This window comes from Acanthopagrus latus, chromosome 19 (assembly GCF_904848185.1).
Source record: "Acanthopagrus latus isolate v.2019 chromosome 19, fAcaLat1.1, whole genome shotgun sequence".
NCBI classification, from domain to species: Eukaryota; Metazoa; Chordata; class Actinopteri; order Spariformes; family Sparidae; genus Acanthopagrus; species Acanthopagrus latus.
In genome coordinates, this window is record NC_051057.1 from 3121375 (window position 1) to 3144951 (window position 23577).

The 23577-nt window shown below is 39.6% G+C and overlaps 2 protein-coding genes across 3 annotated transcripts; one reads left to right on the forward strand and one right to left on the reverse strand.

The window, feature by feature from the left end:
* Window positions 1–395: 395 nt before the first annotated feature.
* chchd7 (coiled-coil-helix-coiled-coil-helix domain containing 7) lies at window positions 396–4955 on the reverse strand. 2 transcript variants are annotated; one of them, XR_005071573.1, is made up of 5 exons: window positions 4642–4955; window positions 3189–3248; window positions 2972–3070; window positions 1182–1423; window positions 396–930 (listed from the first exon to the last, which is right to left on the reverse strand). XR_005071573.1 is itself a non-coding variant. In XM_037079575.1 (4 exons), exons 2-4 carry the CDS (start codon window positions 3246–3248, stop codon window positions 826–828), a joined length of 264 nt encoding a protein of 87 aa, XP_036935470.1. In that variant the 5' UTR covers window positions 4642–4934; the 3' UTR covers window positions 396–825. The 2 variants fall into 2 exon arrangements, 1 of the variants encoding a protein (XP_036935470.1); XM_037079575.1 differs by lacking the exon at window positions 1182–1423 and having other exon boundaries at window positions 4642–4934.
* A 291-nt stretch (window positions 4956–5246) lies between these two features.
* On the forward strand, window positions 5247–22234 carry plag1 (pleiomorphic adenoma gene 1). Its single transcript, XM_037079559.1, has 4 exons — window positions 5247–5407; window positions 11006–11362; window positions 11568–12760; window positions 19474–22234. The coding sequence occupies exons 2-3, from the start codon at window positions 11115–11117 to the stop codon at window positions 12754–12756; spliced, it is 1437 nt and encodes a 478-aa protein (XP_036935454.1). The 5' UTR covers window positions 5247–5407; window positions 11006–11114; the 3' UTR covers window positions 12757–12760; window positions 19474–22234.
* Window positions 22235–23577: the final 1343 nt, after the last annotated feature.

Sequence of the window (23577 nt, forward strand, 5' to 3'; positions counted from 1 at the left end):
AGACTAGTCCAACATCAAACTCTGTATCACTTTACATGATAAACCACCTGCCACTGCTCAACCATAAATACAGTCCAGCTCACCAGAGGTAGGCTGATCTGCATCCAACTGTATTCACTCATAGACATCTGCCACCTAAATACACCACTTTTTTTTTAAGTTAAGATCCTTTCTTTACTCAAGATTAAAGAAAATGGCTGGAAATCCATTCAGTAGTTTTTTGTGTATTCCTGCTGACAAACCCAACTAACCCTCCCAAAAAAACACATCCTTGGCAGAGGTAGATTGGAGGTGGTGAATCAAACATTAAGGAAACAATGACAGGTACAATTCCCATTAACATTTTTTAAAAATACTATAATAAATACAGATGAATGAAAGAAAAGTCCACTGCACAGGCTGCACACTTCACCATGTATTAATCATTGACACAGGTTCTTTGACACATGAACTCATGGGTTCAACCATGTGTATAATTTTTAAGGACCTTGAACACACCTTTACACAGTTGTAAATTGGTTTTGTAATAATTTAATAATTCAAAACATGCACCGGACTTTACCCTTCAAACACAAACCACTGTATTGAGGTATATTATTTATTTGCGATCCTCTTATTCTGTTACTTCCTGCTTCTTACATTTTATTTGAGAAAGGACCAGCGACGCATAGCCACCTCCACACAACCTGAGAAAGGAGGACAGGCCTGGCCTTGGACCACAGTACCCACCCATCCTAGGTGTGGTAGTGGCACCATGGGAAAGTGCTGCCCTGTAGTAAGTGAGCGTGTGGGTCTGCTGGTCTTCAGTGTCCACTCAGTTGACTCTTAGTATGGTTTGCCTCCGAGAGCAGCGAGCCGCTCCTGCCTCTCTGCAGCAGTTGGCATGTCGGGTTTCACGCCTTCTCTTCTCCTCTCCAGCATGATGTTGTGCTGCAAAGACACCAGAGACACATCTCTATTCACAATGGAAGCAGATGCAGCCGGGCTTGTTTGTATTACCAATTTACTGATGGTAAATTCATAGTAAGCCCGAGTTTAGAGACTACACATTTAGCTTACAAACTGGAGGAGTGCAGTTTGAACGGAAAGACATTAGACAGGTAATGAAGGTTTTAAGAAAATATGCCACTGGTTGTATTAAGGGAAGTGTAGTAAACAGTGTTCATGGATGTGGAACATACTATAAACTAAAGCCCCTTCCAGACACATGGCATTAAGATGCATCCTGAGGGATCCAGTCTCAAGTGGACAGCTCCAAGTACAGATGCGAATGCAGCCAACATGTACTGAGGACACTTTTTCAATCCGATCACTCAGATCACATTCGGGGGTGGGCTGGGCTGCATTTGAACACAGTCTTTTAACAGCGTGTCCACATGTATCCTGGGCCACGCTGAAGGACCGCCTACTCAACTGACATCCTCTGTGACAGGAAGAAGAAGAAGAAGCCACAACAACAGGCAGAACGGATTACACACTGTCTGATTTCCATGTGGTTCACTGTAATATGAATTACGTTTGTGGGTTTTCTCAACCAAGGGTTAGCCAATGTACCAGCAGATGCTTGTGAACACACTAACTAACCATTAGAGAAGAAACCAATAATATCTCCAGACAGTTGTTTGTTTCCTTGTTTGTGGCAGCATGGTGGTACCCTGCCAACATGTAGCAGCTGTTTAAACACACTGTTTACACTGATTTCACCGCTGACATTCAATTTATGACAGAAGAAACATTTTTTAACAGTAAACATGTTGCCCCATAAAAACAGAAAAAAGGAACATCTGAGTTTGCAAAACACTGGCTCCAACAAATTCCTTATTATTTGGGCCTTCTTTTATATTTGCCAGATGTTATACATCAAGGTATTTTCTTTCTGTGTGTAAAAACATTTGTCTTGAGGGGTTTACAGAATTTACATTGTATGCAAAACAAAAATAGGAAAAGGAATTCAATGTAAGTATAACGAAAGAACAATGGGAAAAATGATGCTACGCTGTAATGAAAAACTTCAAGCTCTACTTATCGTACTTATCATGCCCACCTGCCCAATATTTATTCCTTTCTGGCAGGAGGTTCATTATTTTTGCAAATCTGTTAACTCTCATGTTTAGGCCTCTCATGTTTATTTCAGATATGTTTACTCAGTGCAGCTGGCAGGAAGGCCATAACTAGAAAGGCGGATATGAAGGCACATCATAACAGTTCAGTTTGATTTCCTATTAAGGTAGGTTTACTATTTTTGATTGAATTTCCTATTTCTTTTATTTACTTAACTGGTCCTTATTTGCTTCCGTATAATCTGCTTAAATTCAGTTGTATTACCTTCTGTTACCTTACAGAGGGCATTTATAGATAGGGATATAAAGCATATATAAAGAGCTTGATGTAATGTAATAAAAAAGGATTTTAAAAAATATGTGATTTTTGCCAATTAGTTCCAAACAATTTCAAACTTTTCAAAGTGTCTTTTACATAATTTGCTTCACCACAAACAGCAGCAAAGTCAAATCAAGAGTAACGGAAAAGAAACAGGGAAGATTCCATCTAGTCTTCATTTCTCTTGCTTCTGCATTGGAAGGCCACCTCACCAGGATACATTGATACTGTCACCTTTGTAGTTACCACAGCAACCCATTCAGATAGGTTGATGATGTCTGATCTGATCAGTCTGAAATAACAGTGCGGCCAGCCAGGCTTCTGATGAGCATGCAGTCTGAACAAACCCATGGTGCTGCTTCCTGACAACCACAGTGTGCAGGCACACTCACTAACCAGTAGGTGTCACTACTGCAGCGTCAAGGACAAGAAGCCAAACGCTTGGCTGCAGGAAAGCAAAGCCTGTCTGTGATGATGAGCAGGCCTTCCCTGCATAAAACTGTAGTCTCCTTATGACTTAAATTCTTCTATTTCTTTTAAGACTATTTTTTTTTTCTTTTTGTTCTCTCTGATTCTGGAAACATACACTCACCCAGTATTTCCTGCAGTTCTTATATCTCTGGAAATAGGCTGAACACATGCTTTTGTCATAGTTGTAGGCGTCCAAACACTTCTGGGAGGCATCACTTTCCTGAAAAGAGAAGAAGTTCCAAAACCAGGAAAGGATTAGAAACTTAAAGACACTGTGACGTCCCAGCAGCAGGCAGATGTTTGACACAGTGTAAGATGTAATAGGTTGGTAAGCTTACTTCAATGCATGGGTTAATGTCCTGATTCCGAACTTTTCTTGATTTTTTATCCATTTGCATCTGTGTGCACACGAGTAACATAAACAGGTTCAGTGTCCTCTGTTTTATATCATAGTAAACACAAGGCGGGGGCAGATGCACAGATTCATTTAAAGCACACGGATTTGAAAAACAGAACAGTGTTTGAGTCCTCTGAGTACCACTTTAGAAAATGGAAAGTTGATGATGAGCTGAGCAGTCTCACAGCCTGGATGAATGAAGCTGCTCCATAGTCTGGTGGCATCAAACCCGCAGAGCCTGCTTTGTTTGATGAGTGGGTCAAGAACTTGAATGCCACAAGAGTCAATACCTCCACCAAGGCCCAGCAGTCCCCTTTAATTCCATCTAAATGTTAAACCACCCATAACGGCTTCATTATAATTAAAGCCCACTAAATCTACGATACACATCAAATGGTACTCACATAAATATCAGCCACCTGAATTTTTTCATCAAGATCCATGTATTATTCCCTAAGAAACGAGCAATGATGTCGGCAATGCCCTATCTTGCAACGTTAACGTGAGAAATACTCCTGTATCGACACCAAAAATGAATAGGATTTAGTTACATGGAAATCTGTTTCGTAGTTTTTGGCCAGTCCTGCCGACAAACCAACCAACCTACAGGGGTGAAAACACAACCCCCTTGGGCGAGGTAAATATTATGACTGGTGTTTCCCTGTGCAAGCAAAGCCTGCATGTCTCTCAAAAACAGAGTCCATGTATCCAAGCACACTTAAACCGGCTAAATTATTAAATGTCAGTCTTCTGTTATAGATGAGATTATATTAAATGAGAGCTGTGTTTTACATTTATTTCAAAAAGCAGAAAGGTTGTAGTAGATGTGTTTGAGTTCATTTGACAGTTCATTTCCTACAATGTGAATATATGTGTGTGTGTGTGTAACTATATATATATATATATATATATATATATATATATATATATACATATATATATATAAATTACACCCGACAATCTCAGTTAATTCGAACAAGTGAAACCTTCGTTTGTAGGTTTACACTTTCTGCTTCGACTATATTATTTTAGTGTTATTGACATTTTAATGCAATATTTCTATTAAAATGATTACGGTTTGGTGTGTAAAATGTGTGCCGAATTGTAAAGTGCCTCTCTCTTTTGTAGACGCTATCTTTGTTCGTATAGCCCTGTTGTGTGCATTTTATAATCAACATGTCTTACTTAACAGCAAGATTTGTCAACGGAGTTTGGCGCAGCTAGGTTTCTTTCGCTGGCTGTAGCTGCTACACTGTAACGTGACCTCCACTGATGTTACCAAACGGTGAACGCGGAAACTTGTTAGCTGTGTGTCATTTAACAAAGCTTTAGATAGTTCGAACTGCTAAAGTTAGGGATGAATGGACGTAACGTTACACAACGTTTAAACCTACCTTTAACCAACTTGTTTCCAGTGATTTGTGGACACCAGTGAAGGTTATCCAGATTTTCAAAGTAAAATGACCAAAATAACTCCCGATGCCTATTCACGCATTCTTTTAGCAATTCAAAACTGGCATTGACATATGTATCGTTTGGAATGCTAACATTCTCCTGCTCCAACAAGCTAGTGAGCAGCTGTACACTACATGTGGCTAGCGGATAAAGCTACACTAGCCATAGGGTAGGTACAACCTTCCCGTCATGCTCAAGACAGCCCCAGTGTCGTTGCTGCAACAGCGCACCAGGAAAATCACCCACACCGTCACCGACAACTGACAGCAACATCCTCCAATAACAACGCTTGCAAAGTACCGACGTAGACTGACAATCATATGGCCCAATAGGATTTATTGGCTGGCATGTTGGTCTTCCTATCCTTGTAAATTGTACTTAATGAAGTTTTAACGATTGACAGTATATCTAGCAAGTCCAAAAAACAACTTTTATTGAAAGGGACCGTTACTGACGTTGAAGTAAAAGTGGCAGCGTATTACACAAATCAAAAAGCTCATGTGGGCGGAACTTAGGGTGGGCGTGGCTTAACCATAGTGCGGTTGCATCGCAGCGCATACACAATGGCTGCTCGAAAGACGGGAAAGCAAACAATTTTCAGGCCCGCCGCGTCTAGCAAAAAATATGAGAAAAAAATTATTAAAAATTCGGAAAATAGTTGAAAGTCAAGAAAAACTCAACAGAAAGGATGCTAAAGCGTCCGGGGTAAGTTTGATGTAAATTAAGTAAACGGTGACTCAGTTTTTGAATTAAAATATCGGGGTTATTTAAATTATGAGAGAGGGGTGAGCTGGGGAAAAGTTTGTGTTAATCAGTACCCAGTTTGGGACCACAGAGAAAAGAGAGGCAAGGCACAACATTGATTTTTTAGAAAATTGAATTATGTCACTGGGGATATTAGTGTCACGGTGCGGGTCCACGATCGTTAAAGACCACAGGAACCAGTAGAATGAAGGTTGAAAGTTGAGTAAAGTTGAACATAGCCTCCTCACTTACATTATTATTATTTTTATTTTTATTTTTTTTCGTATAATAACAACGGCAGTGGATAAGCACCGACTGGAACGGGCGCACTTGGATTCAGCAATAATGCCAATTATCCCTCTATCTGCATTCACATGTTTTGCCTCATTTTCACACTTCATCAGAAGCAGTGTCAACATGTCCTTATCGATTCAAGCATCTCTCGTCTCTTACGCCAAATGCAACCATGCAGCGGCTACAGTACTGTCTTGTCATGCTATTTCTCTTTTTAAAGCTATAGTCTATATCGTTGTTTCGGTCCCTGAAGGTATCGATCACCGTGTTAGATAGATGACAGTTCGGCTATCGCCCGCTGCAAGGGCTAATAAACAAGAAACGGAAAGAAATTGCTTGTCAATAAAGTAGCAAAATGGAGGAAGAACTTAAGGCAAACTATAGGCAATGCTTGAGATTTGCATGTGCAGCCTGCGTCCCGAGCTGCTGCCCGACACTTTTCTTAAGACGCCAAAAGTCAACTTGTGTTGAGTTCGCTCGGTGTGGCAGGTTGTAGGCTACACCGTGCACGTTTTGTGCTTCGTGTTTAGATTCGGTTCTATAGCTGGTGCCGACATTAGAGCGCAGGCTGCAGGAGCCCATCGGCTCAACGTATCGAAGCTGGTGCTTGTGTGAACCTGAACAGACTGGAGATCAGAAGGTTGTTGTTGAGTTGAGCAGCCAGGCTGCTGGTGTCGTGGTTACAAAAGGCTGACAGAGCAGCAGTTCCTCGGGGGTGGGGGGGGAGTGAGTTGTCAGTGGTCGTACCTGTCTGTCCTCCACCCAGAACCGGACCTGCCTCTGCTGTGATGACGGCTCTGACTCGGACCGTCTGGCGGCGGATCGCATGAGTGTGTGCTCACCAACACAGTCACTCCTGATCCATCCTGCTCATGTACAGGCAGGGCGAAGCCTTTATCCTCACTGACTTGTTTTCTGAGTCTCTTTCAAGTGTGATCAGAACACAAAAGTTCATACCTGTTTTATGCACTCAAGTGTTGACGATGACACATCAGTGGCTACTGTTGCTTTGATGGCAAAATAGTGAATGCTTAACTTTTTTTTAAAAAAAAAGCCTGCTCTGCTCTTCATGATGCCAGGGCTGCTGAGGTAGAAGTGCACCTGGACTGAAGCAATTTTATTTCTCGTCCTGACTATGATTAGATCTGTCTGACGTGCAGTCTGACCCTGCTGTTTGGAACATGTGGTTTCAGCTGAATGACAGCTCTGCAAGTCTTATAAAAAAAAAAAATATCTTGACATTTATATTAATGATATAGTCATGTGCTAGTTACACTTAATATTCAAGACAATTCGACAAAAATAATTAAAATGAGTTAAATAAGTATTTTATATAATGTCAGGACAAGCAGCTAATATAAGTGAGTAAATATATGAATAATGTATCTTGTATCTCTATCAGTATCATTATTAATGGTATCAAAAACAGAAAACATTCATGCTGATGAAATATTAATAATAAACATACATATGATGTGTTAATATAAAATGTGTTTAAATTAAGGCTCAGTAATGACAATTCAATCATTAAACATTTGATGGTGAGGAGTACACAATTCAGTTCAGATATTAAAAAAGTAAAGATCTTTAAAATGTCATGCAGTGATAAGTTTTAATTGTTGCAAAATAGTTCAGTCTAGGTATTTGCAGTAATTGTATTAATTTCTGCTATTTTCTGTTAGAAATGTATGAGTCACTGCGGATGCAAGTTATTGTAATAACCTTTCAATTCAATAGGAAAAGATTAAATTCTCATGTCTTAAAGTCACAAAATCTGTAGTTGAATTGAATTACACAAATCCCGTCAGCCTCTTCCACAGTCGAAATGAAACAGAGGGAATGAACTGATATCTTTTTTCGAATTTAGTTGTTATTTGGATTCTTTCGCATTGTTCCGTATGAATAAATGCCGCTTTAAAATTGTGTAACACTTTCCATGAGTATTTTTCTGATTTCATGGATATCTCAGAATGAATGCAGGTCATGTGAACATTTGCCAACTGATAATTCTGGAAGGATGAACTGTATGAATTTTCAGTCATACAATAAGAGAATGAGTGATGGCAGATGGGATTTATTTATCGGGGTGGTTTCTCTCTGTGGAATACCCCCTGTGTTTATTCAACACAGTCTCATCTATTTGTGTTTTATAAAAGTCCATGTTTCTTTGAAAACATGATTGGACTAAGGCAAGAGCTCAAATTCTCTACACTTCTTTGTATTGAACACACAGCAAATAATTGTCAAGCTAATTTATTCATATTCATTTGTTCTTATTTGAATGAATTCGGTTGTCAGTTAACGTGTTGGCGGACTAAAACGAAGCTGATGGGGACGGATTCTGACACTCTGTGGTGGAAGATGATTTACTGTAGATTTACTGTGAATTCTTCTTTTTCTTTTTTCTTTTTTGTCAGAAGCATTGTATACAGAGAGGAGAATGGAACTGGTTTTGGCTTTAGAGCTTTTCTAGATTTTTCACAAAGAACCTCTGCCAGCCATCGAAGAATAAAGGAAGGAATCTCTTTCTGTACGTGCTTCATACACTTGGCAGGTGTATTACTGCAGATAGATATCAGACAACATTTATTTTTAGCTTGATTAATCAATAATAAACTAAGTGTTAGGTGCTGCCCTAGACTACTTTCTGCCCGACTCTATAACCATGTAGAGAGAGGGTTTGCTTAACCATCTCTCTCAACAGCACTGGTTAGCCCTAACGAGGTGTCAGCCTGGTCAAATTTTAATGTTAACATTTTGATAACCGCAAACAGTCAGTGCAAACCGTGAGAAATTCTCGAGATCAGCAACACCAGAGACCTAGCATTTGAGCTGTTTCTGAACAGATGTTGCTCTTGTTCTTTCTGTCGCTTTGTTGTTTTCATAACGCCACTTGTAACAGTAAGATGGGCTGGCCAGGAGTTTAGGGTGGTCCAGGGATGTGACTGCTCACTGCAGTCTGTTAAGGAGGCCTTCACGTGAGCGTTTCCTGCTTTGGACCGCCGTGTCGCCCGACTTGCCGCAGTGTTACACTGACTGACCCAGCGCAGGTGTAAAAGAGCCTGTCTACGTCAAGTGTTAACAGAACTGAAATACAAATCAGCTGTGGCGTGGTGTCGCAGTTACTGAACAACACAAATGATACCCAGTGATGCAAAGAGCACACAAAATCTGTTTGTATCCGACCTTTTACTCAATTACAAGTGAAACGTACTGGTATCAAAATGATACTTAAGTAAAAGTTGCTGCTCAGAGTATTGGTTGCTTTTTTATGCTCGGTGCAATATCATTAGCAAGTATTCATTCAGAAGGGTTTCTGTTCGTCAAGTCTTCAGTCTCAACTACTCTCAACTTAATTACAGTATTTTGAGTAGATGTTATTAGTTACTTCCCTTAAGATACCAGTGTTTTTGCATGTTGTAGAGCATTTACTTGAAATTATGAATATATCTGTGGTATAAGTGGTTGTATCTGTAGAATAACATGAACTTAACATTCATGTATTATTATTGCATAGACATGATTGTACATAACATTGTCTATCCCAATGCATTACATTTGGCTGGGAGAAGAGGCACAATAAGATGGCAGCTTCATGCAAATGTGGCAGCAGACTGGGAGTTGATCATATGTATGAGGATCTTACTACATGGGCTCAAAAACACTATGTAAAAACGTAATCACAGTTTGTATGTAAATGTTTGCATTTTATATTTAGGACCAACTTTTTGGGAATATGGGTTGCATTTTAAAGAAAACTTGACAAAATGTATTTGGTTTGATTGTTGTGCGATATAAAGAGCCTTATTTTGAAAACAGCTCGGGCAAAGGGCAAGTAGACAGTACGAACACCAACAGTAGTTCAGTCAGAGTAAGGACGACCTACGATGGCTAAAAAAATGAAAGCTTCCCGTGGCTAAAAAGTACTTCTGTATTTGCACTGCTTTGTGTAAAGGCAATAATGTAATGTTACAGCTCAATCATTTTGTACATATGACATAATCCCCGAGCTGACAATATGACTCGTGACTGTTGATTACAGAATGATAGAATGATGTTATTTTCCAAAAGGAGCTGATAAGTGAAAGGCACTTTTCAGTCGATGTTAAGCTGAAACTCTACAGCAGAATTTAACGTGGTGATCTCACTGGGTGAAAATTGAACCACCCTTGTAACACTGAAAACTCTGATCCTAGGTTTCCAATTCAGATTTTTTTCAGTGTATTCAGAATTTCAATAAAGCAGTCTGCAGAGACCTGAAGATTACCATAATTCAGTGGTAATATTAAAGTTTCTTGGATGTTCAGGACAAATTTCAATCTAATCTAGTGAAAAACAAGAAGCTGGGGAGGCCTACAAAAAAAATAAATAAATAAATAAAAATAAGATTATGTTTAGCTCTGAGGACCAAACTTAAAAGATTTTTGACTTAAAAAGTATTTGGAGCGCAACTGTAAGATGTTGCAAGAGCCCATGTATGTAAACACAAGTATTTACATGACGATAAAGACGATCCGTGACACAAACTGGGAAAAGTTCTGAATTCTGGTTGAGTTGGCATGGAACGACGCATCATCAGAATAATCAGTCTGAAGTTCCAGACCCTCTAAAAAAATGGACAGGTAGTTCTCAACACTAACGAATGATAACCAATTGCTTTAATTTCTGAGGATTCCTGACAGTGTAGTTGCTTTGGTGCGTTACACTCACTGAGGGCTGGGCAATACATTGATATCATATGGTTATTGTGATATGACTATATTTGGATATATCTATTTTGGGTATGTTATATCATTGTAAGACATATGTGTTCTCTTTTCCAGGTTTTAAAGGTTGAATTTTATTAACTCACCACTCTGGTATTTGTTCTGACAACTGCATTTATCCACTTAGTGAGTGATTAGATTGTAAAGCTCCACTTATCACCCCTAGAATCCATAAATTGTCATAATTAACATAAAGCTGTTTGGTCAAAAATATCGTGCTTTTTGATAGATATGCCAACCAGTGACAGTGATGACACTGGTATATCGCCCACCCCTGACATAAAACTGACAAAACCCAGAGCCAGTTAAAAACCAGCTTGATGATACCTGTTATCCCGCAGAATCATCAGGCTCATTGATGACAGGTGATTTAAAGAGATTAAGCTGAACTTGACTTGTGGCTTTTGTCATGCCAGCAAGTCAATCAACAGCTGAAACAGTACCAATCAGATGATCCTCTCTCTCTCTCTCTCTCTTTCGCTCTGTGTTTCTCTCTCAGGCCCCTGAGTCCGGGCGGTGTTGAGCACATAAAGCTGGATAGAATAATTGCATCAGTACCAGTTGGCCACTGTGCCCCTGTCCATGTAGCTGGGCTACCGTAGAGAGCCATGGCCACGGGAAGCCAGGGCCACCGTGACCACATCCTGGAGAAAGCCAAGCTTGCACCACCCATGGGGAGGCGCAGGAGAGCAGAGGGGAAGCCGAAGAAAAATTTCCCCTGCCAGGAGTGTCAGAAAGCTTTCAACAGTCTGGAGAAATTGAAGGTGCACTCATATTCTCACACAGGAGAAAGACCCTACCGCTGCTCCCATCCTGACTGCACCAAGGCTTTCGTCTCCAAATACAAGCTGCTACGGTACAGACAAGCAGCAGTACATAGCAGGCTGCAGCATGTTGCTTTTCTCTTTACACCTTTAGTAACATAGTGCTCAATAGTAGTGAGAATTCTGTGTTTATGAATAGTAGTGTTGAGATCTTGTGTTTGTGTGATGTGAAGCATGCCTACTTAAAACTTGATTGCAACATTTCTGAGTTCTTATAGAATGTGTCTGTGTTCCAAGGCATATGGCAACTCACTCGCCAGAAAAAAACCACAAGTGTTCATACTGTGAGAAAATGTTCCACCGCAAGGATCACTTAAAGAATCACCTCCACACTCATGACCCGTACAAGGAAGCATTCAACTGTCAGGAGTGTGGCAAGAGCTACAACACCAAGCTGGGCTTCAAACGCCACCTCGCCCTCCACGCCGCCAACAGTGGAGACCTCACCTGCCAAGTGTGTCTGCAGCCGTTCCCCAGCACAGGGGTTCTTCTGGAACACCTCAAAACACATGCTGGCAAGTCCTCTGGTGGGACCAAAGAGAAAAAGCATCGCTGCGAGCACTGCGAGCGGCGATTTTACACCCGTAAAGACGTGCGACGCCACATGGTGGTGCACACAGGACGCAAGGACTTCCTTTGCCAGTACTGTGCCCAGCGCTTCGGGAGGAAAGACCACCTGACACGTCACATGAAAAAGAGCCATGCCCGGGAGCTGCTGAGGGTAAAAACTGAGCCAGCTGATTCGCTGGAGCCAGCTGTCTATGACTTGCCGTCTGGGGGGATCAAGGGCGAACTCCCAGGATTGCTGACACCGAGGCCGCACCAACTCAACATGTACACAGGCCCCGTCCTGGACACAGAGCCCTTCCCCACCTCTACACACCCCTTTTCTTTAAAGTACCCGCTGGGCTCCAACTTTACCTCATACACCTTCTCCTCACAGGAGCGGGAGCAAAATCTAAAGGGAGAACTGGAGACCTACCTGATGGAGCTGCAGAGCAGCATGCCCTCTTCGTCCTCTGCAGCCCAAGAACCCCAACTCACCTCCTCCAAACTAGAGTTGGAGACTCAAGTGGGCGTGCTGGATGAGACGAGCCAGGAGGTGTCCCTGTCCAAAATGTCCACACCGGTGGCAACAGCTTCTGTAGGCGACTCTCTGGCTTCATCTTCCTCTCTGATGGACTTCTCACACCTTTTCAACTTCCTGCCACTCAATGGGCCTCCGTACAGCCACGCAGGGGGCAGTGGGGGCCAGGGCGTCGCCTATCCACCCCATGAAGAGCCCGCATCTCTTGTTCAGCTGCCCCCCCATCCCCCCGACGGCCCAGAGGCTGCAGAGAATCCACTTCAAGGGCTCCCCTCCTCCTTCATTTCCAACCTGAGCACACCCACCACACTGCCTCGTTTCCACCAAGCTTTTCAGTGATCCAGTATGTACTGCGCATAACACACACACACACACACACACACACACACACTGACACACATGTCGAGCTACACAGCAACACCAGCAGATACCGAAGTGAGATACCAGCAACAAGTGTGAAGATGACAACATGAGCAGACACTAATGTACACAGCAGACACATGATGATCAGCACACACACATGCACGCACACACACAGACACACACACACTTTTATATATACCACCACTATGCCTTCATGACAAGTCACAGTAGAAAACTGGTTTCAATGCAACCACAGTTTCCAAATTCTCAATTTCTTGCTATTTGAAAGTCATATAACCTGATGCGTTCTAATTACCAGCAGCAATGACTATATATATATATATATATATATATATATATATATATATATATATATATATATATATATATATATATATATATATATATATATATATATATATATATATATATATATATATATATATATATATATATATATATATATATATATATATATATAAAATATAAAAATTGCAGTAGAATTCTGCCATGGGCTTTGCTCACAAAAGTCAGTCATTTTGTGTACCTACTACCACCAGTGTGAAATTTACCACATACAAACTGAAAAACACAAAAACAGTTTTTTCACAGTTATGATGACAGAACTTAATCATGACAGTGTGTCAGTTTAAACATAAATTAGTGTTTTTGGAGTTGGAGAATTTTTACATAGATGAATGATAGAAGTAATTTGGTTGCAGTGACATTTGCCTTTCTTGACCTAATTCCCCATGCTTTAGAATAGATTTATCTTAGTATGCATATTTTGCGATGTATATTGTTTTTTTTGTGCAGCACTTTGAACTTTGTGATGTAGTCTTTCATCACAGTTAACCTTCGTTTTATGTTTTGTGTCGTGGGGACCAATCTGTAGTTTTGGGATGTTTTTGCCCATTTACATCTATTTAATCGTTGTACTTTGAATGACTGCTGACCATTACCCAAACCATTTCTGATTTAAGATCCATTGCAATGTTCCAGGCAGCTAATGCGCTCCATTGATGTCTTACAGATATGAAACACCACTTTTCCGAGTTGGTTAATTCATTCCAGTGATCATGTCTGCTTGTTGTTTTTTCAGTAAACTCATTGTGATGTACATGCTTACGACTGCGTTAACATGCAGTACAATGACAGCTCCTTATCGGCAGTAAAAGCAGACATCATGTTCACTGTGCTGGATTACACAACCAGGTTACAAGTCTCAACTTTCTTTCCAATGTTCAGAGGAATAATAGGAAATTAACAGCGTCCTGGAAGATTGCAAAACTCAACTGAAACATCTCTGACGTGCTATGCAGGAAAAAAGTTGAAGTATATGTGATTAGTAGTAAATAGTCTAAAACATTCAAAACCATCAGTCTGGTCCTTTTGATCCATAAATCCGAAGTTTATTCACATTGTCATAGACAAGGTACTGGGTAGGAACTACTGAGCAACAGTATTACAACTTTACATTTCATAATAGCTTAGTGGATTTTCTGGTAATGTTTATTCTTAACTTCCAGCAGTGCCTACATTTTCATAAATGATGAATTGCGTCTCTTTCTTAGCTGTCCCCATCCCTGAACCAAAGTCAACCACACACACAGAGCTGGCTTGTACCTACTTAAATATCACTGTAGACTGTTCAGGTGGAAGACAAATCTCATCAGGGTACATGTATAATGAGCTGACGCCAAGGGTTGTCACTGTTCAGTTTTACCCTGTGAACGCCCCCTTCACAACACACGCATGTGTGCAGCATCCCCAGTTCGACAATTGAGATTAACCCCGTATCTGGATTAACAAGCACTGATTTCTCCCCTGAAAACTCTTCTAACCATTAAACAGAAACACACATAACCATTTACTGCGAGCCATTCATGAGCCCTACCCACTTTACCAGGTGAGAGGGTCCATGTCAAAGGTCCCAGAGTTATTTTATAGAAAGACTTAATACCACAAGCTGAATGTGTCATTGCCAGTGGCTCACGGCTGCTGAGCTGTTCCACTCTCCCTTTGTTTGTGTCATCGTGCCTTATTTTTCAATTGTTATTTGAAAAAAAAAATCATCAAAGTCCAAAAAAGCAAGCACTCCTTCAAGGACATATTATTACATAATATTCCTGCAAAAATGATGATCACTCACATGAAGTATCTCCTTCATTCCTTTCCTGTATGTAGATAAGCACCTGTGCATTTCAAGTCGGACTTAGACTTCTTAGAAGTATAGTTGACTTGTTTGTGGCTGTTGGACTGAAATTAAACTATTTAGTTGTAGATCGTAGTAAGTATGTATTGTAGAAAATCACCACAAGGACGGTATGAACATGACAACAACATGAACTGTAACATTGCAAATTGTGAACTTCAGAAACTCCAAATATTGTTGTGAGAGGGGGTCTGAACCTGTTGCTTTGAAAATAAGAGCATAAAGTTCCATAGCTTACCTGATATTTACACTGGACCCCCACCCTCCTACATCACCCTCCCCTTACATCTCAAAAAAATGACAGTGCATAATAGCAGCATAGCATAAACAATAAAAAGATGATGCAGCCCACTTCAAACATTCAATATCATTTAATATTTGAAGAAAACAAAAGGTTCTAATATGTGCATCACCAATATGCACATCAAAATTTGAAATCGACAATTGCAAATATTCTCTTTACCAAATGCGTAGGCCACTTTCTATCCAAGTACCAAGAACTACGTATAGAATATAAATATGAAAGATGACAATTCATTTTTTTTTTCTCTTCCAATGTGGAAGTCCTCACTAGTATAAGAAATCACTGTAGCGTTATGTGAAACTGTAAGACCTTTCGGTTCTGTTGCTATTTTAGCTGAATGGGATGTGAAACAAATATTGGAGGAGGAAATGTTGCTTGATTAACTATGCCACACCTCGGCTGTAATTCCAGTTTTGAAGCCTGACTCTAAATGTTTTACACCGTCATAAATCCTTTTCCAACTCGTGCCAAGCTTTGAGAGGTGTAGAAAACACAGACTGAATATATTTTGCCTTCGTTGAGATTAAACATGCAGGTCTTCTAAGCCACATTTAGGAAAAAAAAGGCAAATTAACATAACCTCCACTATAATTTCTAAAATACTTGAAAGTCGAGGATCAGTTTAGCAGTTTGATGATGAAAATGAATATTCACAGGCACACGTTCTGACTTCTGCCAGCATGGCTCCACTTAACTTAATGTTTAGATTAAAATGGAAGTCACCTCCTATCACACAAAACACATGTTGTATGTTCTGACGACTCTGCTCAAATCTGTAAATATGTTCACTCTGAAATGTAGAAACATGATGACTCGCCTTACATGTCCTCAACAATGGAAATATGAACGAGATAGTTGGTGGCACTCTGGCTGTCCTGCAAATTTGAATAGGGATTAGTTGTAATTGCTCTTGATAGAGTAACACACAAGTGTCTTGACGGCTGTCAGGGAGCACTACTGCATCTGTGGAAAACAAAGCATAAAGCTGAAGCTAATAGAAGAGCTCCAGAGAAAGTTGTGTGTAACCTGATCATTTTCTTCCAGTGATGTCACTCAACCTGGTGTCTGCAGTACCCACAATGCAATTTATGCAATTTATCAGATTACACACAGCTCCCCGTGGAGCCAAAAAAGGCTTTATAAGACTTTTTTTTTCACATATGCAGTAGTCCTCCCCAAGATCTTAATACACTTCAATGTGTAAAATTGGTGGAGTTACCCTTTTAATGAGCTTTTGATTACATTAATTACTTATTCTTCTGGAAAATTGTATTTACATATTCCAACTGGGCTCATAAGATCAGTAAGATATACAGGCAAATCATCAGTGTTAATATGCAGGCAAACAGCACTCATCTATTAGAGAATTCACAAATGCATTCATACCATATATATTCATTAAAGCAGGCTAATTTGAGTAAAACCCCGTATATATATATGGAGGGTGACAGGATTTGCCTGCTTCATCTTCAGGTCTCTGCACTGTGGTTTCTAGCTTTTGGGAAGTGTCGTTCACCTGAAATCACATTTTTTTTTTGAGATGGTAGAAACAAAACACGTGCTCTGTTTTAGGAGCATGTGACAAGGGAGTTCAGGGTCAGCTGAAATCTGACCAGTAAAACACCTTTTTTAACTGCATCCAGTGCCTTTTAGCAAGACACTTAACTATACCAGAAAAGCTGCTTACCAATAGACAGAAGACTAGAATGGCGCTTGGGCATCTCCCAGACAAAATATGTGGAACTGCATTAATGTGAACAGGGGCAAAAGAACAGAGAAAACAATCTTATCTGAGTAGGCCAAAGCATGCTAGATTTATATCATTTGTTGAGCTACTCCATTTCTACTTTAAAAGACCACCCAATCAGTTAAGTGTTCGAAGAAAGTTTCAACTGCTTTGGGAAAAGTAAAGCGTGTTTTTTTTTTTTTTTTAGATACAATATAGAAGTGAAAGGGCACTGAAAAATCCAGTCCAGTATCCATAGGAGTTGTTGTTGTTGCCTCCATTGTACCAGTGTGGTGGTATGAGTTTCAAAACCTTGACATAATACACCACATCTAGATTTCTGCATGGAGAGGAGTGACATCTGTACCTAATGTTTTAAATTAGTTTGTTTGGGGGGTATTTTTGCTATTTTCTGCAGTCATTCAGGGCTTCCACCTCTAACCAAACCATGGACAGAGGTGCCTATCCACATTGTTCAGTGTGTGGTTATGCGTTTTGAAGAGAATTAATGAACAGTCGCTGCATTTCATCTCAGATTTGGAGGTCAGTGCCTCAGTCAGTCCACACAGGCACAAATGCACATTTCTACCTGGTCTTCTTGAAGTCATACAGTCATGTACAGTAGCTTTACTGCTCATGCATTAGTATGGACATATTGGAATTACACATTGTAAAGCAGAAGTTGTGCCTTATTTTTCTTAAAGGGAGACACAATGAAAACACAAAACATATCAGTTGTCATTTAAAGATCCAATTTGTAGGATAGTTGATTAAGTCTCATTCCCAAATCTGCAAATACTAACGCTTTGGGTTTCCCAGTGTGAATATTTGTCAAGTTAGGTATTGAGACTGAACAATTATCTTATCAACTGGACTTTTAAAATCAACATTAAACATATGAAAGGGCATTTAAAAGGAAATTGTTTCAAGAAAATGGCACAAATAATGGCTGTGTTGGAACAGATGCATGTTACATATACTGTATATTTGTATTCATTGTTTCCTACAAGTTAAACATTACAGTACCTTCTACTAACATCACCTTTCACTTCTAACCTTCAAAGTGATTAACGAGTCCATCATTTTCAAATCGATGCTGGAATGATGAACAAGACATTTAGAATTTTTGAATGGCATTAGAAAACTCTTAAATTTGAATATACAGCTCCAATGAAGTGTTGGAACAAGCAGTTACTGACTACATCTGTGATAAGTGGACCATTAAGCAGAAAACTGAGGTTCAAGAGACAATTTTGGTAACAACAGTTAACTACAGTTGCACTGATGCATTGCTTTTACATGTCATTAGCGACTGACGTTACCTCTCTTGAATGTCTTGTACATCTAGATTTTCAAAATGCGGAAGTGTTGCATTGAACACAAATTTGCTTAGTTTGAGTAGGCCTCAGTTGTGACCTCAGCACCATCTATGTCACTTTGGTAGCATGGCATTAACTCTCCAAACCTAGGAGACATCTGTGAGATCACAGCAAAAGAAGTAAAGATGCAACATACTGCTGGAAACAAAATTCTGATTCCTCCAGTAAGGTTTATGTGGCATGCTCCAAATCACTGAGTAACATACAGGGTACTGTGGTCTCACAATGCATTTCCCGTCTTTTAGTAGCTTTGGGTTTAGAACCGTGGTCTCCTTTCTCATACAGTTAATATCATGCTAGCAATCGATAGCCAGCAAAGTAGGGCTAGGTACTGACTGAAGTGTGTGCGTGTGTGTGTGTGTGTGTGGTACTAAATACCAAAACCTTAACTGCATGCTGACACAAGTTGTCTGGTCAGATTCCTCTGGTTGTCATATACTATGACCCAGTAGTTCCTGATATAATACGAATTTTTAATAACAGCTGAGGGAAAACGCACACTTATGCTAAGTGCTGGCTCACAGGCATACATAGAAAAGAATGGGAAAGCAGCACTCTCTTAGTTTTGGCACACCGCCTTCTTCAGCCAGTAGTCAGTACTTATTGTTACTTACTATGTTTAAGTTATTACCTTATTTTACTACAGAGTTGTTGTGTGACTGCTTATGCCAACACATCCTCATACCTAAATGACTGAACAGGTAATTTGCCAATTACTTCAAAAATGACATATACAACCGTTCTGATAAACACAACCATTGCAGTGACCGATGTACTGGAACTTTGTCATGCGCTTGCAGTTTGGTTAGCTTTTGGTGACAAAATTACGAGATTTGGTTTATTCACCTGAACTGCTTGGTTAGGTTAAGGAAAAGATCAAAGTTTGGATTAAATAAGTGCATTACATATGTTACTGTGATGTAAGTTTGCTACATTAATACCAACAACAACTCAACATTAACTTTTAGTTTCACATGGGACATGATCAACAGTCTCCCCTCCTCCTGTATGTTTAACCCAACCATCCACCCCTCCTCCCTCCTCATACTGTGACCCTTGTCTTTCTTAGTACTGCGCCGTCTGATGTCCTCCATTGCTGCCGTAATAATCACTAAAGCCACCAGAGGTCGCCGCCTAACAAGAAACATAAATATGGGTCCTATTAAGCAGCTTGAGCATTTGACCTATATGGTCGTCTTTATGAGGATGGGCTGGACTGGACATCTTACACATTTTTGAAATCGATCATGTGGCCAATGTTCCACGTTGTGTCACAAAATGAAAAGAGAACAAACTGCATAATGACTGAGCAAATTCAATTTTTTTGATGCAGGCTGCGAGATGTTGTTTAAAGGGCTGTACAAAATGTAGTAAGTTAAGATTATTATGTCCAACTACTGTTCCCAAGGTCATGAGAGAACTTTCATTCTCAACACGTGATGATTGTTGCTTTAAGTTGACTGTTTCATTGAAAAACTTAGTATAGTATATATATTCTTTTGGCGTCAGTATCAAAACTCTGGTATCATACTGTACACATTACATTTTTCTTTTTAATCAATAATCCGCCCTACATGAATCTAACTGAAGGATGAAAAGTCACAAAGGTGATGTTAGCCTATTTATGTAATTTCATAAAATGAATATGACATTTCATCAGTAGAATAGACATCATTTTGGACACTTTTTATACTATCGAGACATCGGACTGCACACTATATGGCAAAAATGTGAACTTTATGACCTGCAAAAGATTTTGCCAAACTTAACCTTCTCCCTTCCACCACAGTTAACAGATGGTGCATCTTAATTCCATGAAATGTTTTATGGATACACAATCCAATAGTGTTATCATTTACCTCAAATACTCATCTTGTTTTTGTGCTCCGAGATTCAAAACTGATGATAAACTAGAAGTGTTAAGCTCCCCTTTTCTTTCCTGAATGACAGGACTTGATGGGACATGAATGGACAATATTTTTCTGGGTTGTGTGATATGTAAAGTTGAATGTGTAATGTTTAAAAACATTTATGGAAGTTTGCTATTTGTATCTTGTGAAGGTTTGTGGTTTTACATGAGATGTTAGCAAGCCGCTAATTCTTTTCATAGCACTTTTTGTAAATTGAATGCCTTTATTTCCTCCAATACCCTTTGTTCAAAACCTTTATTACAAATGTATAGATGATATATTTAGCTCTTTTAGAGAACAATAACATGTAAATACAATATAAAATGTTTTATTTTTACAGGTACAATTTTGACAGTGTTTTTCCTATCAAAGTGTCATTTTTGCTTTACTTGCACAAGTGTTCTGTGTATCTCATTGAGGGGTCTTTTAACAAATAATGTACCTTAAACACAGATTTTTGTAGGCCTTGTTTTTCAGAAGTCCTTCTTGACTTTTCAACCGCTGGTTTAGGTGAGAGCATAAGCAATAATGAAGCATACATGGACAATTAGATAGCACTATATCATCTTGTCATGGGTTGTTTAAAGGAAAAAAAAAAACAGATATATGTTCAGTAACTACCAGGGTGATTTTTCCTCATCTGTCATCCTTTGACCTCAGTGTGACATTTTATGACATATGAAATATTACTGAATTTCTTAGTGGTTTCTGTCTGAAAGCTGTTGCATGAACACAAATTTTCCAGTTAGCGACCTGCACTTTCATCTTTTTGCGTAGCTCATTCGGAGCACTCCAGGAATTTGATGTGGGGAGAATAAAAGCAACAAACGCTGACTGAAAGAAAAGTTGAAAGAAAACTGAAAGGAAAAAAAAAAAAAAAAGCTCTACACATCGGAGAAAGTAGGTCCAGATTTGAAGTCCGGTATTAGATCAAGTTCACAATTCTGATGCTTAACTCAAGTGTCCTGGGCAAAAGGAAATAGGATAATCAGAATGTCTCCCACAGTTGATAGGAGATGCTCTTCAGTGAGAGGCACAGACCTTCAGCAAATCATGTCAAACTTCTTTATAAGCTTCAGTGGTACCAGTGAACTTTATTGAATGTGTATGTAAGAAACACTGCAATACTGCAATATATTTTGGTATTGGATCAAGCTGCTAACATACTTCTAAAGCTCCTTATGGTGCTACAGACCTCTTTTCTTGTTCTTAAGTGTATCATTTGTACAAACAAAGTATCCAGTTTAGCTGAACAGTTGGCAGTGTGCCTGGTTGTACTATATAGCTACATATATTTTTATTGTACTGTGACTTTTGTAGTCTTTTGACAGACTTGCCTGTAATATCACATGCCCCCGACTCCCTCCCCGTCTGTGTGTTGTGATATTGGGAAACGGTCAAGGTGGGAGATTGCTCTGAGTGAAGTCACTCAGCAGAGATGAAGACATAAGGTGTCACCGACAAACATGACTCCATGTGACACAATTTCAAAATGAGCTGAGGAAGTTCAGAGATGAACTGCATTCCAGCCATGTTGGTTTTGTTATTTGTTGCATTTCAAGAATGCCATCCTGTGACAATGATGGACTCATTTCTAATTCTCAATATTCTACTTCAAATCTATTTTACAAACTACTGTTGTATTTTTATGAATATAGGCAAAGTAATTCACATAAACATATATATAAGTAAATATATATGTATATGTTTATAGGTTGTGTAAAATAAAAATTAATACTGCAGCTTTTATCCGTTGTTTCTTAAACATTGACATCATCCAAAGAGGCAGATTATTTATTGTCTGGCAGAATAACCTGATTTGATTTACATACCTTGCTGCTATGAGAGAGAAGAACTGCAGTCGTCAACTCCAGTGTTTTTACACAATGTAATGAAAGTTCAATAAACATAAGAGAAAGATTCAAGTGCCTACCTGTCTGATCATTCTGAAAGATGTGTCATTCACTGTGCAGTCCGAGTGTGCGCTGCAGTGGTTCTTTCAAGCCCTTCCTTGCTGTATAACCCAGGTGCATCAGACATTTACTCACTCACTCACTCACTCATTTCTCAAAGTGCTCAACATCGAATCTGATTTTGTGGCAAGATCTATCACGACTAAAGGTCTTCAGCCTTGACCAAATGCAAAGAGAGTGAATCTGCACACAAGCTGAAACTGGCTGGTGGCTCAAACATCAATCTGCAACTGGATCTTTATTTTAAGAGTTGGTTACTGGGCTGGTTACAGCTAAATGAACGTAAGGCCACTACAGCTAATAGCAGCTAGGCTAGGTAAGTCCTGTGTTACAGTAACGTTCTCTTATGAATTGTTGAAATCTGATGAAAAGACCAAAGTCATTACTGTGTTAATGTATGGCCCCGAGCCTATGGGTGCCTACTGAAGACATACAGTTTCTATAAATAAATGCTGGCTCAGATGGTCAACATTTCTGGGGGGTTCAGTTTACAGAGGATAGGTTCAGGCACACAAACCACTTGGTTTGGAAAAGACTGTTTTGGTTGCCACACACTGCACAAAATGGGCTAACTTACCATCGAGAATTTGGTTGCCACAAACATGGCTAGAAATTGTTCTGAGGGCTCCTTTGAAACATCCGCCGGTTTCAAGCTGACAAATTCTGAAGCGGAACTCGAACCACAGCCGCTGGCTTTGCAGTCTTGTTGCCTCTGACTGCAGCCCGGTCCACACAACCTCTTGACATGAAAGTCAGGTAAAAAAAAAAGTGTGAAAGCGATTTGACCAATCTGTTGTTTGCAGATATGTGACTGGTGACTGGGCCGATCTTTTTTTCTGAACGTATTGGACATCTTGTTGTTTTCATCAAAATGTAGCATGTGTGATTCTTCATTGACATCTTGAATGCTCTGTTTTTGAACTCAAACCGCAGTTGTTAACAGTTGTGATTTGCTTCTTTCCTACCATGTCGTTTTTTTTGTTTTTTTTTAGTGGAAGAGCTTTTCAAAAATATGAGGTGAACCCCACCTAAAAGTTGATGGTGCACAAGTATGCATGCTGGGTGGATCCCGGGAAAATGTCACTTGTGTGAAATAGAATGCATAGCTTAAGTACTTACCAATGTGAGCAACACGGCCTTAACTCAGCACACTTTTGTCTTACGATTGCTTTACTGTCTGACAAGAAAGAGTTTTGTCTTTGCCCCATCCTGTGTACATTCATGCCAGGTGGAAAGTGCCTAGAATGAGTACACATGTTGCTGTTAGAACATAATGGGAGTTGGTAATGC